Source organism: Rhinatrema bivittatum, chromosome 6, assembly GCF_901001135.1.
Source record: "Rhinatrema bivittatum chromosome 6, aRhiBiv1.1, whole genome shotgun sequence".
In the NCBI taxonomy this organism is placed as follows: domain Eukaryota; kingdom Metazoa; phylum Chordata; class Amphibia; order Gymnophiona; family Rhinatrematidae; genus Rhinatrema; species Rhinatrema bivittatum.
In genome coordinates this window covers 39,228,309-39,247,489 of record NC_042620.1, presented here as the reverse complement: position 1 = coordinate 39,247,489, position 19,181 = coordinate 39,228,309, and the positions used below count along the sequence as shown (strand labels likewise).

Below are 19,181 nucleotides of genomic sequence, written 5' to 3'. Positions count from 1 at the left end.
TAAATTTGCTTTGAAAGTTATCCCAATAAAACTAGCACGTGACCAGAGCGACCGGCCCACCGGGGAATGCCCGATCCCCCGGTAGGCCAATCCACCCCTGCGGGTGCATAAAATACTGTAACTCCCTATTTAAGGGCATCTCACAATATAACCTCAACTTTTACAGAGCATGGCAGCCAGGCATCAGGGAAGGCCCGAATCCACTGACCATAAAAAGTCAATATTCCTCCAATTCCATTGGCTCCTGGTTGAAAGTAGGATAAAATTCAAAACTCTCTGCTTTGTCTTTGAATGCGTGAACCAACTGGCCCCTGAATCTCTCTCCCATCTTCTGTTCTCCTACACTTCCATGAGGGAGCTCCGATTCTCCCAACTGGCCGATCTTTCTCCCTTTGACTGACTTCTGCAATAGAATTTGCACATTCAGCTGCTCTACCCCCAAACCATGGCAAAAGAAACCACCAGCCTTGCGCCTTGAAACTTTTTACCTCATATTCTGAAAAAAAAAAAAAATCAAGGCCTTGCTGTTTAGCCAAGCCTTCCCCTAGACTCCACATCAAAGACTCTTCCATCTACCACTCCAACTTTTCCTGCTGACGAGCCCACAACTTCCTCCAGCTGGGCTGCTTCTACTTACCTGATTCTTACTGCCCCTGAACCAGAGGCTAGCTTAGGCCTCTCCATTTGTACTCTGTACCCATTCTGCTATTTCTATTTTATTCCTTCACTGCTAAATAATGTGCCAAATGGGCCCTCTTCTTATCTATTAGCAGTGATATCTACATCCAAAATACACACTCAAGATCTATCTCATATCATAGGTCACTATGTACAATTGCATCTCCTACGTGCAGTTCATTATTTTTTATGTAACCTGCCCTGTAACTATTTTATAGTTCTTCTTTAGCTACGTGCTCATGTTCTTAGGGAATATAATCTGACTGTGATTAGCTCGTATTTCACAGCAACTTCACACTCATGACTCTGTCTTGATTGTAATCGGCCTTGACGGAATGTCAAATATTTATCAATAAAGATCAATTACACCTGCTATTATGTGAGCTGAGATTTTTTGGGAAATTTTACATTAATATTTTTTTAAATAGGTAAAAGAATGCATGTACGTGCAAAACCCCTCCCAACCTCTACCTCTGGGAACGCCTCCACTCAGTCTGGGTCACTTTAACTCGTAGACATGGCGTACGCACGTGAATTTTAACCACATACCGGGCAGGGAATTTTATAACAGGCCATTTCAGCAGGTAAAGCAGAAAGACCCTCCCTATGTACTGCAAGTTCTTTGCATAAAAAATATTGGGGTTAGAACAGTTTATTTATGGCTGAACAATAAAAAATGTTTTTGATAAAAGAAAAAATTATTAAGATCTTCATTTTCAATGCCTAATTTCATTCTCAGCAATCAGGCCATGATGCGGTCAGCACACAAGAGTGTGTGTGGAAAACCTAAAAACAGTATTGCTTATTGTTTTTTGATTTTAATTTAATTACTAGCCTTTCTTTCAGAGATGCTCAAGTCGAGGATCAGCAGTGTTAAAAAAAATGGAAAGTTCCAACAAATCAAGAAGATCAAACAATATAAAACATATAAAAAATCCATAGATTATAACACAATAAACAGTTAAAGAATTAATAAAAACACAAAGGAAGACATATGAATACTTTAAAAACTTCAGAGACAAATACATAATTTTAAACTTATATTCCATTGATCATAAATTCTCTCTCTCAGTGGATTACAGTAAAAGAAAATCAAATAAAACGCTATCAGCTCATAAATATAAAAACACAATACAGAGCTTTAGTTAATTTAAGATCATTTAAACATAAAAAAAGAAAATCAAATAAATGCCATAAGCCAGGGCAATGTAGTCAAGACTAGAAAATTACATAAACATCTAGAAAGCAGACGCTGGGAAAGAGATTTTTAAAATGAGCTACGGCCATAACAAAACATATACACACCTTTTACTCCAAAAAATGTAAGAGCATAAGAATGAAATATGTTAGGAAAAATTATTTTTAAACGCTCTAGGAACGAGACCAAAAGATGAAACAGAGCCAAGACAGGAGCAAGATGCTATTTTTTTTAAGGATCTAAACAATGTGGCTGCTTTGGAAGTCATGCATGTCACAATCAGTCAGGTCTCGACCGCACGGGTCCAGGCGGATGGGCCTGTCTGTGTCGTCCATTGCCATGCTGCGTAAAAGGTTACGACGTCAAGCCGCCACCTTTGAAGTATTATTTATGCTGACAACGAAACGTGCAGAAGGTCCAAAGATTTCGACACGGAAAGGTACCTGAAAAGATCCGAGCGCTAGCTCGAAAGACAGGCGGATTTCCACTGTGCCGCTGCTGACGTCTTCAGGGAAGAAGGCAAAGACAATGTAATGCACGCCAAAGAGAGCGATGAGGAGCAACGTGGACTTCACGAGTCTTCTGGAAGAAATAAGGCAAGGGATGAGGGTGGGAAACAAATGAGGTACAGTGCAAAATTTGGGGGTGAGGGAAGGAGGGGGAGAAGAGGGGCTGGACCTAGCAGTTTCCTCTTGCTTCTTTTGGAGCAGCCAGTTCAATGAGAACCAGGGCTGAGATCTGGCATCTTTTATCTTCATTCACAACTACCTGGGAATTTTCCCTCCCGTTTCTCAATCTCCTCCCAACCAGAGCCAGTGCATGAGTATTTGGCACCCTGGGCAAACCTTCCGTCATGCAACCTCCTCCCTCCCACCGGCGGTGGTGGCTCCCGCACAGTACGCACGTCTTTGGTGGCGTTGGCTCTGGAATAGCACCCCCTTCTGGGCTTTGCACTGGCTGGAGTTTGCCACCCCCAAAATTTTGGCACTCTAGGCGACTGCCTAGTTTGCCTAATGGGAGCACCGGCCCTGCTCCCAGCTGTCATTGCAGCGACAGTCCTCAGCTGGAAGCCATGCACCAGGCTTTTTCTGGAGCTCCGCAATCAGAAACCCTACATATGGCCACTAGATGTCGCCGATACATAATGACTGGGACACCCTAGCACCCAGGATCTGCGAACGCTGCCTCCGCACCATCCTCAGCCCCATCCAGCCCTGGAGAAAGAAGACCTGAGCCAGGAATCAAAGCCAGGTCCCTCTTGTACAGCTGTGCACTGCAGTGCCAGTGAGCCACCAGGCCAGTCCCATATAAAATGGATTTAATAAAAAGCTTTATATTTTTTTTAATTATTTGTCTTTAAACCAGCCAACATTAACTCACTTGTAGTGGCCAAAATCATTCCCCCAAACTTCCGAAGTCCTGAGTTTTTTGATCAATATCCTGAGAATTCTTACGAAAAAAATGAAATTGAGCTGCAAAACAAAAAAGTGTGGGTAGAAAAAAACAAATAAGCCATTTTTGTTTGCCTCTCTCTTTCCTCCTTCCCCAGTCTCCCCTGCAGCTTGATGAATCATCAGGGTCCAGTTTTGGAGTTCCTGACAAACCACACCCTGTGGCACATTTCCAGGCTGAAGTAATATCATGTGCGTAAAAAATGTGCGTCCAAAGTGGGCGCACGCTTACCTGCCTCTCCTGGACGCTCGATGCGATAGGCAAATGAGCTGCCGCACTGAAAGGGACGCGCAAACTATCTAGTGCTCTGCATCGGGCGCCCAGGAGAAGTGCCTGTGCCTCCACAACAGCCTGGCCAGAGCTCCCTCCCCACCCTCTGGCAGGGCTGTTCCTGATTGGTCCTTTTCACTGACAAATGTCAGTGAAAAGGACCAATCCCCTTTCAGGACGGCCATTTGAAAGGGGATTGGTCCTTTCACTGAAATGTGACAGTGAATGGACCAATCGGCAGTAGGTGAAGCAGTGAATAATTTAATATTAAGTGCCTGTCCGTTTTATCCCGTGGCAGCTAATTTACTGGCACAATACTCACGCACAGTATACATGGTCTGAGCGTGTATATATTGTGCGACCCTGAAATTTTTTTTTGTATGTCAAGACTTTTTTTTGCATGGCATTGCTTTCTGTGGTACATCGCGACCATACTATGTAGGAGGAACCACAGAAAAGCAGTTTTTTTTTGTTTTTAAGTTGAGCCCTTAATGCGCAGGAAGACTATACGCCTGCTCCGGGCAGGCATAAAATTTGACAGGTTAAAAAGTAGGCCTCTGGCGCATGGGGATTTTTTGCATTGCGGGGGAATATCTAATAGGCTCATCTACATGGAATTTACATGTGATGAGTGCTATTAGCTATGCGCGAGTTTGAATGCGCGCTTTGGATGCGCTGATCCCCTTATTGCATCAGGGGGTTATGGACGCGCGTCCAAGTGCTCGTTAACCTGTGCTCTAGGCTCAGCACACAATACCGCATCGGCATGTCCAAGCGTGCAAGTCAAAGAATGCTGCTGCTGGCGCGACTTCACCGTTTCAGCCTGCTGCCGCTGTGTCTGGGTCTGGCTGCGAGGCAAAGCACACCCATGCAAAGTGATGGTCTTAAACAGTAAGAAACACTTGGGACGGCAGCTACTAAATAGTCCCCTGCATATTTTAAAATGTATGGTTGCTTTAAAATAAATACCTCCTTTTTAATTTTTAAAATAAGTGCTTTTGGGGAAAGGTTTCCTTAACGACCTCTAACGGAATGGTTCAACTTCCATTCCACTGCATGACGGGAGAGGAGGAGGAGGTGCGTCAGTCAATCGAGCCATCTGATTGGTTGATACTACCCCCCTCCTCCATTGGTTAATGATGGCATCCCTTTCCCCTCATACCTCCTCTCACCTACCCAGTGCAGTCTATCCACCAGATCAAGGTCTTTCTCCTATTCTATCAGTTCAGTGAGCAAGCCTCAGGTAAAGGGTACATACTGCGTTTTCTGGGTCACATCTCTAATTTCACATGCAGGATTTTTATGTTAACCTGCTGAGAATATTTTTCCACTTATAAAAACTGCTCAGCCCAGTCCTATCCTTAGATATATATATATATATGTGGCTGCTGTTTCACAACTGTGACTCTGATGTAAACACTTTTCTTTTTCTCATTCCTTGTTTCAGGTCAAAAACTCTTTCCAGAGACTGAGGACAAAGAGGCCACAAGATGTTTAGGTCGCAAAGCAGGGCCCTCACTCTTCCGATCCGGGGAACTGATACGCAAACATTAGGGGAAAAGTACAGGACTGCTTCTATGGTCAAGTCCAAAAGCAAAACACTGTCTGAATTATCAAGAAGGCTGCTCAGCCTGTAAAAATGTTGTTAGCAATAATTTTGTTATGGGTTTCTTAGTTGCTTGGTTTTGAATGTAAATATTACTACCCTTATCAGAAGGCGTAGGGATGCGGCAGTTACTACCCTCAGAAACTTGCTGGATGGACTATTTGGTCTTTTTCTGCTGACATCACTATGTTACTATGAGAGGTCTGAGTGAGATAACAGCACTAAAAATCATAACAATTTGGAACTATACACCAACTGCCAAACAAGGTTCCAAAGAATGCTCTAATTTCATACTAAAAATTTAAAATAAAAAAAAAAATCCCATGCATGCAGCCGCCTCAGGAGTGCATGTCCTGGTCATAGATTTCCCACACCCAAACTGCATGAGCTTGTTACAGAGAAGGAAGCAGAAGCTACGGGAACTGACGTGGATTTCTCCAGCGTGCCAATGGCAGAGCACAGTTTGCAGACATTTTTTTCATTTTGTTTGCTGTTTTTGTTTTTTTTCTTTAAAACAAAAAAAGCAAACAAACAAAATTTGTTCTGCAGCCAAACCCAAATCCTGGGCCCTGTCCCGATTCTCCCCAAACCCTTTGACTCTCTTACCCTCTCGTTGAAAATGTCTTCATAGCAGCAGCGGTGGGACAGCAGCGACCGATCCCTGCTTGCTCCTGCTCCACAGCTGCTGCTATTGGAAATGGTGTTGGAAGACCGAAGCTGACACCATTGTACATTGTCCCCATACAAAACGCCACTGGCCTGGGCCTCCCTCCAGTTCCCCTTCTCTCTCACTCCCTCCCACTTTAAACCCCTCCCTCACCCCCCTCTCACTCATTCACACTTTAACCTCTTCCTCCCTCTGCTAATTCCCTCTCCCCATCCCCTCTCATCTAATCCCGGCTTGGTGTAATATGCCATGAGGCTCAAACAATGAAACTGTGACTCCCAGCAGCAAAGGAGAAGGACGTGGCCTGGGACACCATGCTAGCCCTGTCCTCCTATGCCACTCTGGGATCAGCATGGGATGGGTGTAGGGCGAGGTGTGCGAGCCACCACTACCACCACTTCTGGTTCACCCAGCCCCTGGTCTCCCATGGCGATTCCATGAGGAATGGGGAATTCCTTGGTAATGGCCGGCTTTTGCGGCCCTTGTCGTGGCCACGGAATCATGAGAGAACAGGGGCCACTGATGATACCTGATCAAGCTCAGAGGAGCATGGACAGGAAGCAGCAGAGGCAGTGGGGCAAAGCGTACAGGGACTAATGGGAGTTCAATGTCACAGTTACATGGTGGATGAAGTTGGGTGCAGACGGAGGTGAGCTCTGCTTCTGACTGCCTTACAGTTGTCTCTACACCACAATCCAAAGGAAGCCCAAATGCCCACTCTGCAACCCCAAGCAATTCTGCAGTGAAATGCAAAGGTAGCCATAGGCCACTATCCCATTAATGAAACCTGAAGTACCTGCAAAAAGAGCAGTCCTGTTGCTTAGCACTGTCTCCAGAACATTGATAATAAAAAAAAAACAACAGTGAACAGCAGCAGTTCAGAGCCTGATCCCCTTACGACCCTGCATGTCACCTCATTCCAACCAGGTTCATTATCGCCATAGGTTGTCCACCACCCTGCACCAGTTCTCTCTGTGTTCCACTTTTGCCCAGGCTTCCAGATAGTGTCTGTTGTTTAATGTCACCGCCTCTCTCTTTTTCCCTCTGCCTCTCTCATGCCCTAATTAAACCCTCTGCCTACATGACCAGTGAATCTCATTTTTCCCTCTGACCAGTTCTTCCATCAGGGATCCAGCAATGAGATTATGTGCCACTGACTCCAGCCGTCTGGTGCGTCCTCTTCACTCGGATCCTTAGCCACTCAGAAATGTTTCTGCTATTATGCTGTATCCACCTCGAGCTGCATTTTTATTTATATCAAAATATTACTCCAAATGCAGAAAAATATCAGCGCTCTTCAATTATATTAAGAATATCTGAAAACATGCTCTTGATGCAATTATTCTAAAAAAAATTAAATAAAAAATTAAACTGCTATAACTTACAAAAATGGACATAATTACAGGTCCTCTGATAATCCACCAAATACTGGCATTCATGTTAATGTCCCAGCACCTAGAACAAAAGAAAGAGGGAGTTCTTCAGACCTTTTAATTTATGAGGTTCTTCAGGCTTAGCAAATCACCAGTTCAACTTCATGCAAAGCTTTCTTGCTGAGAAGTTTTTTTGCATTTAAAGAATGCAGCTCCCATTCAGCAAATCAAATCATTTTTTGCTTTTGAAAACATACCATTAAGCGCCACATAGCTTCTCCCTGTATTTGAGATATTTAGGTATCTGAGAATATGGACAGTGTTCGGATTACAGTGTCACCGGGCTGTTTTGATTGCTATCTGGCAATGGAGCAAGCCCTCCTACCTCCGCATTCCCAACTCTGAAGAGGCAGCTCATTAGGCTCCTTAGAGCTCAGCTCCTGCTCTACTCTCACTCCCTTCCTGCAAACTTCCCCAAAACGTAAACAAAGCATTATTAGCAAATCTCCTGAATTTATTAATCAGTAATTTAATTGCCTCTTGCATCTCAGAGTTAACGACACCCTTTTGATTTTATTAGTCTGTTAATGTTGGCATCATACTGGATGGCTGGTACACAGAGCTGGATAGTCGCCATGCTGTGGTGGTTGCCCTTTGATACGGTCAATGGTACCAGCTGAGGGCCCGTTTCCTATGACACGGAATCGGCTGGAAACCCCAGGTGGGGTAGCGATGCATGAGGTTGGTTTTTCAAGATAAACAGGACAAAACCGTACGTGGAGGGAGGTCAGTCCTGTAGCAATTCTGGAATAACTGACCCTTTAGCAGCCTGCAGGGAAAATGGTCCCAGAATGCCATGCAGCAAACCACCCCACACGTCACAAAAGGGTCTGCGACGTCACAGGATTTCCAGAGGTTTGATAAACAAACCACTGGCAGAAACAGAGTGAAAACACGCAGAACAAAGAAATGTTGATAAATATATATATTTTTTAAAACTTCCATTTCAGGATCTTTTCAGACCTTTTCTGCCTTTCCCATCCAAGGCAAAGAATGGATGTAGAAAAGCAGACATAGATTCTACAAAGAATAACAACGCCAGTAACCACTAACAGTTTCCAGAGATATGTGATAATAGGAGCTGTTGTAGGTACTTACAATTCAGTTTATTCACAATCGATATGGAATGACATATTTACCCTTTGTCTTCGTACAGGTGCCTGCATACGGACCACGCTACGATAAACACCAATGGGAACCCTGAAACGAAACAAAAACCACAATTCATGTGCAAAACCAATAAATGAAACGGCAGCGCCTGCGTCCATGGAAGGAAGGAAGGAATATGAAACGCACCCCATCCTAGAGCAATGTACCACCAGAAGTACTTCCGCTCAGAGAAGAAGGAGACGACGAGGAGGGTGTGAAGGTACAGCCCTTCTACCAGCAGCCAGCTGTAATTAGCCATAATGCAGTACTGAAAGAGGATCATGACGAGCTTGCAGCCAGCCTGGGAAAACCAAAACAAAACAAAAAAAGTAAAAGGGAGCCGTCACGCTGCACCCGGAAAGGAGCTCGACAATGCCTGTGGATTATTTATCAATCTGGAGTTATGCAGAGACTGTTGAACCCGCCAAAAAATGGGCCAGCGGGCCCTGCAATCACAGAACTTTCAGACCTGGCCTCGCCCACCTTTCTGGACTACCATGACAGTTTCAGCTCGAGAGAAGAGGACAAGCACAGTGTTATCATTTTGTTATTGCTCAATTTGGCCTGGGTAAACTAAGGCTCGGACAAGTACAGTTGCCTGCACAGGACCATGGAGAGGGTAGAAAGCAGAAAAAGGATTAAAGCAACTGTACCCCCACCTCCCCACCAGAAATAACCTGGCCACATGCTTCACTCCTCTCCTCTGACATCAGTGCCATGCCCCCTACCCCTCTGACATGAATGCCATGCTGCAGGCCCAGCATCTCAACGCCAATGACCTTTGATTTTTGTAATCTAGGTCTGCTCCGAGCCTGATCTGAACGGCGGCTACAGCAGAATTAACTTAGGAAGGCGCACGTGAGCGAGGCCAGAGTGGGCACTCGCCCCTCTCCCGGGTCCCCACAGCGGCCTCGCCTCCTCCTGCTGGGAGACAGGACCAGCGTGGGCTCGCAGCAGCCCCAGATTACAAAATCAAGGTCTGCCAGGCAGGAGAGAAGGAGTCTGTGTCGGTCTGGAGGCCGGCCGACGGCAGAAAACTGGACTTACATAGGCTGGTTTTCTCATTCTGCCAGTTGCTGGCCCTCTTTTAAGGAAACCGGTCAAATACCGTCCAGTTGGTAACCCCATCGCAGAGAAAATTTCAATTTTAATTAGCACCAGACAAGAAGTGTCAAAAAGCACTTAGGGGGCTGTTTCAATCCGTGTTCATTCTTCTGGATGCACGATAACACAAACTGGGCCAGCCCGCAGGAGGCTTGGATTGCATTCCCGGGTCAATACTCTACTCCATGGGCCAGATGGGGTTGCAGAGGCAGCATTCACAGCCACTGGCTGGGGGGGGATTCAATCCTTACATAACAACACCACCTAGTGGCTGGATTCAGAGCCTACAACTGCTGCTAATGGCACACAAACGGAGAGGAGCTGAGCCCGTGAGGACAATGACTGCTTCGCAGGGACAAACTTTTCTGCCAGCCAGACAGCCTCCTGATGCACCACCCTTGCTAGCTGAATTTGGGATTGCCGGCAAGCTCTGCGCCAAAAGCAAGCCGCCGTTCTCCGGTCCATAGATGCAAACGGGCAAACTCCGGACTGACTCAGCATGGCTGTCGTGACATGGAATTGGCTGGTAGTCCCAGGCTGAACTGGCCAATTAATTCGGGTGCTGAGAGTTCATGTTCTGGCTCTTTGCCAGGAACACGAACATCCCAGAAGGGCAGAAAAATGCCGATCGATGCAGTGCCCTGGGGCGGCAACGACGACTTTTCTTACCATTTGGTGACTAGGGAGAAATCCACAGAGGACAGAACAGGAACCTTTCCCGTCAAGCTACTGCATTTCTTTACCTCTCGCCTACGAAACTGTCCCGGGGAGAGGTTTAAAGGGGATCGAGTACTGTACCGGGTAGGAACTGCAGTGGTGAATGTCCTCGGCGGAAAAGAGAACGCCGTCTCGGACGAAGACCAGCACGGCGCGCAGCATAAAAGATGCAAACAAGTGCATGTGGATATAGTTCCTGGTGCAGTGAAGTCTTCTGTTAGCACAAGAAGAACAAAAAAGATGGATTAAAAAAAATAGGACTTGTGCTTGTTTTAATAAAGATCGCTTGCTCATGTGACCGATATTTACGGTCGCTGGATGATTCTACATCATAATGGACAGACTAAGCCAGTGCTGGTTTTTCTCTAAAGTATGCGCAGACTTGAAATCGCGGTTTCTCTAGGTAAAGCAGCACTAGGAGTGCCCGCCTGCGGGTGGGATGAAGATCCCGGCTGGCTTAGCTTGCTCCTTGCGACCTGGAGGCACCTGACATCAATGCTTATTCAGCCCTGCCTTATAAAACGAACCCTGCGTTCTCTCTAGGATACGATAATTTCATCTCCAAAGCTTTGCTGCCAGACCGTTCCAGTTTAATGGACTGATCTGCTAGTTTGGACCCTACAAGTTCCTTTGCTTTCGGGTTTTGTGGGGAAACATTAGGCGAGCTGAACGTGCTCGTTCTAGACTTCTTTGGAGAAGGCTCACCAGGAGGCGAGGCCGGCTGTTTTTGAATCCCTCCTGTTGACTACGTTAGAAATACATTTAAAGTTGACAGGAAAGCTACAGCTACCTCCGCCCTTGTTACATTTGATCTGCTTGTGAATCTGTAATAATCCACTCATCTTGCTCAGATCCCACAATCAGCAGTACAGGAAATGTATATGATTTAAAAAAAAAAAGCTGATGTGAATAAAAATTACATGGACCTCATATTAGGAGAACAGTGGAGAGAAGGCGTGGCCTAGTGGTTAGAGCACTGGGCTGATAATCAGGATTTAAAGCCCACGTCCCTTACTGACTTTCCTTCTGATTTTGGGCAAGTCACTTATGGGCCGATGCAGAAAGGTGAACTCAGCCAAATGCACCTTTCTGCCTGCACTTCAACGTGCATTTTCGGAGCACAAAACGTACTCCCCATTCACCACGGAGTTTCACGTGCAGAAAATGCGCGTTTCTAAATGGGAGTACAGCTTAGCGGCCCTCGCATGGAAATCCCATGCAAATGAGGGCATTAAGCGGCACTCCCCGATGCAGACAGACCGCACCTGGCCAATGTGCCTTTTTTAACACCGTAAATTTAACTCCGAAAGTTAAGTTTCCAGCGCTACTGCGTGGGCATTTAAAACGCCTACAAAAGGGGGGGAAACGTTTTTAAGAAAAAGTGTAAAAATGTCCGTGGATAAGTACTGACTTACCCAGGATAGTGGCGGCAGCGGGCGTCACTTATAGCCTGTCAGAGAAGCTTCTCTCTCCCCCCCCCCCCCCCCCGAGTTAAAATGTGCGTTGGACCTGTGCCAAACACACATTTTATTCTTAATGTACTTTTTTAAACTCCCGATGCATTTGCATTTCATTAGCTTACTGCACCGGGAGTTAAAAAAAAAAACCAACAAATTAATCTAGGCGTTAAAAATGTGCACTGAAAACCAGTGCCCGGTTTCTTAACGTTCAGATGGGTGCATCGATCCTGTCAGATTGTAAGCCCTTTGGGGCAGGGATTTATTGTGCCTGAATTCTAATAATGCTGTAAGCTGCCTTGAGCATCATTTGGAAAGGTGGGATGCAAATCCAAAAATTATTATTATTATTATTATCCCTGCAGCCAGCTAGCTGCTATTTTAATTGCCAATCATGTATTGCTAGAATGGCTGCTCCATTATACACAGGATATAAGAAATCTGAAATAGATAAATACTAATAATCTCTTGCCACAGACCTCTCCCCCTCTGCCTATTACTGGGCACCCCCATTTCGAGCATACTTTCACAGAGGGCTTGTTGCACATAATTCGTGCTGCCTCAAGTAGGAAAGAAAAGTGAAATCCAAGAGGCAGACTGGGAGATCAATGGAGCAAAAGGATGCTTGGTCCCCACCAGTTCCAAGAAGGCGACATTCTGACCCAGCCTCTTTATTTGATTTCTCAAAATGAAGTTTCTCAGAAGGATCGGCTAAATCTCCCGCCATCTATTCGGCTCATGTGAAACGCTCCCCCATAAGCGTAAAGGCAGTATTTATAATGTTTCTGCTGACCTAAATGTAGCAAGGATCACCAAGGCTGCCGTCAGTGCCCCGAGGGAGATGCCATATCCAACCGTGTACAAGATCTTCAGTTTCACGTAGTAAGACGTCTGCAAAAGGACACAAAGTCAGGAGCAAATCTGCCCGTTTGAAACAGGTGCTAGCAATGGATGCCTTGTCATTTATTTTCTCTAGCACTGACTGTGTGCAGCATAAAAACAAAGGAACATAAGTAGTGCCATGTTGGGTCAGACCAAGGTCCATCGAGCCCAGAATTCTGTCTCCAACAATGGCCAGTCCGGGTCACAAGCACCCGGCAGATCCCCAGTAGTGGATCTGTTTCTTGTATCTCACTCCCAGAGATAAGCGTTGGCTTTCCCAAGTCTATCTGGCTAATAACTATTTATGGATTTTTCCTTCAGAAACTTGTCCAAGCCTCTTTTGAGCCCCACTATGTTAGATTCCTTGACCACATCCTCTGGCAACAGATTCCATAGCTTGATTGTGCGCTGAGTGAAAAAATACTTCCTATGATTTGTTTTACATCTTACGGGTGCTAGTTCTATGTAGTGTCCCCTAGTCCTAGTGTCCACTATTTACCCTTTCTACCCTACCCATGGTTTTATAAATTTCAATCATGTCCCCTCTCAGTCATTTCTTTTCCAAGCTAAAGAGTCATAATCTGTTTAGCCTTTCTCCATAAGGGAGCTTTTCCATCCCTTTATTATTTTTTGTCTTTTCTATATCTGCTATGTCTATGAGATAGGGCAACCAGAACTGGACATAATTCTCAAGGCATTGTTGCATCATGGATCTATACAAGGGCATTATGATATTCTCATTTTGTTCACTATTCTTTTCCAAATAATTCCTAATATTCTATTGGCTTTTTTTGACGGTCGCTACACCCTGATCCAAAGATTTCAAGGTAATGTCCACAAGGACGCCGAGGTCCTTTTCTTGGTTGGTGACTCCTAACATGGAAACCAGCAAGGTGTACCTGCAGTTGGGATTATTTTTCCCTATGTGCATTACTTTGCACCTATCCAAATTAAATTGCATCTGACATTAGAAGCCCAGTCTCCTACTCTCACAAGGGCCTTCTGCAGTTCTTCACAATCCACTGCTATTTTAACGACTCAAAACAATTTTGTGTCATCTGCAAATTTGGTCACCTCACTCGTTCCTATCTCCAGATCATTTATGAATATGCTAAACAGCACAGGTCCCAATACAGACCCCTGGGGCACTCCATCAACAAACTTTCTCCATTTGTAAAATTTACCATTTTGTCCTACCCTCTGTTTTCTGTCTTTTATCCATTTACCAATCCACAATAGGACACTGTGTCCGATCCCATGACCTCTCAATTTCCTGAGGAGTCTCTCTTGAGAGACTTTGTCAAATACCTTCTGAAAATCCAAATACACTGTGACAGACCCCCTGGTCTGCCACCAGATGGCCCTATGTCCTTTATCACAAAAAATAACAGCTCACTGAGATTTCCAATTCGTTTCAGTTACACCAAACATGGGAGGACTGAGACTGCTTGTCTCAGGGTACTTACGGGCCAATACAGTAAAAGTTGCGGGAGAGCAGGCGAACGCCCGCTCTCCTGTGCGCGCGATTCTGTATTCAAATGAGGGCCTGTCGCAAAAAGAGACGCTAGGGACACTAGTGTGTCCCTAGCGCTTTTTGGACAGGAGTGGCGGCTGTCAGCAGGTTTGACAGCCGACGCTTAATTTTGCCGGCACTGGTTCTCAAACCCGCTGACAGCCTCAGGTTCGGAAAGTAGACGCCGGCAAAATTGAGCGTCCGGTTTTCAACCCGCGAGCCGATTTCAATTTTTTTATTTTAATCTTTTTTAAACTTTCGGTTCCTCCGACTTAATATTGTCATGATATTAAGTCGGAGTGTGCACAGAAAAGCAGTTTTTCTGCTTTTCTGTGCACTTTCCCGGTGCATGGAGAAATTAACACCTACCTTTGGGTAGGCGCTAATTTCTGAAAGTAAAATGTGCGGCTTGGCAGCACATTTTACTTAATGAATCGCACGGGAATACCTAATAGCGCCTGCAACATGCATTTGCATGTTGCAGGCGCTATTAGGTTCGGGGGGGTTGGATGCGCGTTTTCGACGCGCTATTACCCCTTACTGAATAAGGGGTAAAGCTAGCTCGTCGAAAACGTGCGTCCAATCGCGGGTTAACAGTGCACTCTGGCGGAGCGCACTGTACTGTATCGGCCTGTTAGTGAGGTGATCAGTAAGTTCAGGGAGGTCATTTTTAGTTAGCCCTCAGTACACTTCCTGACTGAGAGGAACTGCCTCATTTTTAGATAAGAGATTTTTGACGGATCCCCTTCTGGATTTTCATTTTGGGGAAAACCTTGACTTCCTTGGAGAGGAACATACCCAAACCCGGGACCAGGGTCCGAAGACCTGTGAGCCATTCCTCTACTCCCTAGGGGAGGCAAGCACCACTGACAGCACTTCCCAGTGTGGGATTTTTGACTAGGACTGTTGTTTAACCCTTGAACCCTTTTGGAGAAGGCAACACCCGAACCCCAAGGATAAGGGCTGAGGACCTGTGAGCCTTTTCCTACTCCCTAGAAGAGACAAGCACCAGTGAGAGCATAACATCAGCCACAGAGAGATGTTTGAAAATAAGAAGGCATTCCAATTTTGTGGGGAGATCATAAGAACATAGTTTTTGTCCATGCTCAGGACAAAAACTAACCCATTGATTATGTTTTAATATTTCTGCAACTCATATTCTGTATTACTTGACTGAAAAATAATTTGATGGCAGCCGTAAAGAAGTAAATGGGAACCTTGACTTTCTGTTAGTAGGTGTACTCCATCCAAGAAGCATTGTTTTGGAGCATTTATGATATTTACTGTAACAAAACAGTTCAAACAGTGAATAAATAAGACACTTTGTGGGAGCATTGTCTCAAGACCATCCATATAGTTCAGCAGAATTGCAGCCACAGACCTCCCAACAAATCTGTCTTTTGCTGTTGGGTGTGCCACAATATTTATGAACTGTAGTAAATGAGCTCTGCCTGCTTTTTAGTATGTCAATGCTTATTGTGTATTGCTGATAGAATAGAGATGTGATTTCTGAGTTTGTTATTTTATGTTTTTACTTTGGAGTTATTTGAATGTTTTTTTAGTAAGCCAATGCTTATTGATTATGATGTATGTTAAATTTGAATGTAAACTGCCTTAATGAGAAAGGCAGTGTAACAAATTTAATAAACGAAACTACACGATGTATAGATACACATAAGAGACAGTGCCTACTCCATGGAGCTTCCAATCTTGTCAAGACAAACATACATGGCAAACGGGAGACTATGGGAAAGAAGTAGACAGTAGACAGCAATCCACAGTGATAGTAGAAAGACTAGGGGGCACTCCATGAAGTTAGCATGAGGCACATTTAAAACTAATCGGAGAAAGTTCTTTTTTACTCAACGCACAATTAAACTCTGGAATTGTTGCCAGAGGATGTGGTTAGTGCAGTTAGTATAGCTGTGTTTAAAAAAGGATTGGATAAGTTCTTGGAGGAGAAGTCCATTACCTGCTATTAAGTTCACTTAGAGAATAGCCACTGCCATTAGCAACGGTTACATGGAATAGACTTAGTTTTTGGGTACTTGCCAGGTTCTTATGGCCTGGATTGGCCTCTGTTGGAAACAGGATGCTGGGCTTGATGGACCCTTGGTCTGACCCAGTATGGCATTTTCTTATGTTCTTATGACAAAAGCAGCAGATAGGTCAAGGAGGAAAAGTCCTTGGTTTTGACCATAAAGAGATGATTTAGATGAAAAGACTTTAGCGAGAACAGTTTCTGTGGAATGCAGAGGGCAAAAGTAAGACTGCAGTTGATCTAGAATGGCCTGAGATGAAACAGAGTAAAGACAGCAGAGGTGAATGGCACGTTCGAGCAGTTTGGTTGCAAAAGGGAGGGGGGAGATAAGATGATAGTTAACACAGCAAGTAGAATCTAGTGAGGGATTTTTGAGGAGTGGTGGTTTCATAACATATCTGAAGGAAGATGGGACAATTGCAAAGGCAAGTGATAGATTGTGGAGATGGAGGGGTTGATTACAGGGGGACATAGAACTGAGAAGCGAAGAAAGATGGGGGGGGGGGGGTCAAAGGAACAAGAAGTGAGTTTGAAGGAGGAGAGAAGATGTGTAATTTCCTATGTGATTTCAGAAAAGGAAAAATGTGTTGCAGAGGCCCAAGGGAGGGGGAAGTGAATAAAGTAGGGGCAGAGGTGGTCTGATGGAGAACTCACAATTAATGCTGTGAATTTTTTCATGGAAGAGGTCTGCCATAGTTTAGGCAGCGATGGAAGAGGAGATGAGAGGCAAAGGTAGTTTGAGGAGAGAGGTGAACGTGGCAAAGAGACGATGGGATTTAGAGGCAAGGATGTTTGTCAGGTGGACATAATAATCTTGCTTGGTGAATGTAATAGGATACTGGGAGCGGGTGAGCATGAATTTGAAATATATTAAGTCACCCTTGGTATAGGCCCTAGAGTGACTGCTTGGGTTAGAAACTGGTTGAATGAGAAGTGACAAAGCATAGTGGTAAATAAACAGAGTTCACTCTGAGGAGGCGGGCATTACTAGTGGTGTGACTCGGGGATCAGTCCTTGGTCCGGTTTTTTTTTTTTTTTTCAATTTATAATTTTTATTGGCAATAACAAGGCCACACACTTCGAACAGGTAATGCAACAAAACAGAATGCCTTTACCAATATATACCGTTATCCCCTTCCTTCTTTTCTCCCCTTCCCCCACCCCCCCCATCAGTATGATGAACAACATAGTACATAATACAAGTAAGCTGTGAAGCTGTAGGAAATAATAAATAAAAATTAAAGAAATAAGAGTGTCAACGGGTGCTGAAATACATAATGAGGAGTAAAAACAGTAGTTCCTTCCGCAGTTATTCCTAAGCCTGTGCACCTCCCCTGAGAGTCTTCCCGCATCAATGAACCATTCCCTTTGATGCTCCTTGCCACTTCAAGTAATCTTCCCATGTTTTAGTGAAGACCTGTAAATTTTGTCTTTTAGCTGCAGTGAGCTTGCTCATGGTGCACACGGAATCCAACCTCTTAATCACATCCTGAATGGTCGGTCCTTTAGACGATTTCTATGTCCGAGCAATTTCCAACCGTGTTGCAATACAAATCTGTATGCATATAGGATGTGCCAACGCCCCTGTAGCTCCTTCAATATTGTGAAGTAAGGCATAATCCATTGAGAAGTCCACTTTAATAGTCAAGATTTGATAGAGCAATGTTTGAGTAGCTGACTGTCCGGTTCTTTTTTGAACATTTTCGCGAACAACATTGCAGAAGGATTATTGGGAAAAGTTTGTTTTTTTGCTGATGATACCAAAATCTGCAACAGGGTAGACAGCTAGAAAGGTATGGAAAATATGAGGAGGGCTTTAGCGAAGCTTGAGGAATGTCTTGGGTCTAACAGCTAAGATTTAATACTAAAAAATACAGAGTTATGCATTTAGGATGCAAAAATGCCAGGGAGAAGTACAGTATTGAAAGTGAAATTCGTCTAAGCACAAAAGAGGAGCAGGATCTAGGAGTAATTGTATCGGATGATCTGAAGGTGGACAACAGGTGGATAAAGTGATGGTAAAAGCCAAAAAGATGCTTGACCGCATAGGGAGAGGAATGGTCAGCACAAAAAGGGAAGTGATATTGAACCTGTACAGGTTCTGGTGAGACCTCAGTGGAATACCTTGTACAATTCTGGAGACCGCACCTTCAGAAGGATAGAAACTGGATGGAGTCTGTTCAGAGGGTGGCTACTAAAATGGCCAGTGGTCTTCATTCTAAAGCATATGGGGAGAAACTTAAAGATCTAAACATGCATATCCTAGAGGAAAAGTGATATAGAAAAAAATATGATAGAGACATTTAAATACCTTCAATGTTTCCATGCACAGGAAGTTAGCCTTTTTCAATAGAAATGAGGCTCTAGAACAAGGGATCATGGGATAAGGATGAAAGGGAGTAGGATCAGGCATAATCTAAGGAAATATTTCTTTATAGAGAGGGTAGCGATTGCATGGAACAGCCTCCCCATGGAGGCTGAGGATACAAAAATAGTATATGAATTTAAGAAAGCATGGGATAAAAATGGAATCTTTGAGGGAATGATAGGGATTGTAAAGCTGAATTAGGTGGGTGGATAGGCAGATTAGTTAGGCCATACAGCCTTTTCCTGCTCATGAGAACAGGAGTTTAGCCAGAAATGCTCTGAGAGTGAATGCAAGAACTTAGGAAGCAAACTCTGAAAATAAGCTAAGGTTGGGGTTTAGCAAACCTTACAGGACAGAGGATGGGTAGGGCAAGAGTGTCCAAAGCAGAGGACAGTGTAGAATCATAAGAAGAAACGGACTCTGACAGGGTAGTAAAGGAGAGGAGAGAAGAGACAGTATTGGAGAGGATGCAAGGGACAATGTTATGGGTTCCAGAGTCCAGGAAACCCACCTGGGGAGCAGCACAGGACTGTAAGGCAGAACTCGGAACAAGACAAGGGCCAGTCTTCCACCTAGCCAGTCATCTCCCCTGTAGGTTGAGCCCTTGGGGCCAGTAGGTCTCAGCGGCGGCAGTACATTATAGTGC

General features: G+C 44.6%; 1 protein-coding gene across 3 annotated transcripts in view; it reads right to left on the bottom strand.

Annotated features, from left to right (window-relative positions):
• The window catches only part of SCTR (secretin receptor), a 36,371-nt gene that overhangs the window by 9,241 nt on the left and 7,949 nt on the right, over positions 1-19,181 (bottom strand). For 2 of the 3 annotated variants that reach the window (XM_029605313.1, XM_029605312.1), the window contains exons 5-11: positions 12,525-12,622; positions 10,356-10,488; positions 8,601-8,754; positions 8,444-8,504; positions 7,257-7,326; positions 3,257-3,348; positions 2,320-2,458 (exon numbers count right to left, since the gene is read on the bottom strand). In XM_029605313.1, the coding sequence (XP_029461173.1) occupies positions 2,320-2,458; positions 3,257-3,348; positions 7,257-7,326; positions 8,444-8,504; positions 8,601-8,754; positions 10,356-10,488; positions 12,525-12,622 (747 nt within the window). The remainder of the gene's footprint in view (positions 1-2,319; positions 2,459-3,256; positions 3,349-7,256; positions 7,327-8,443; positions 8,505-8,600; positions 8,755-10,355; positions 10,489-12,524; positions 12,623-19,181) is intronic. The other variant, XM_029605314.1, reaches the window with a different exon arrangement.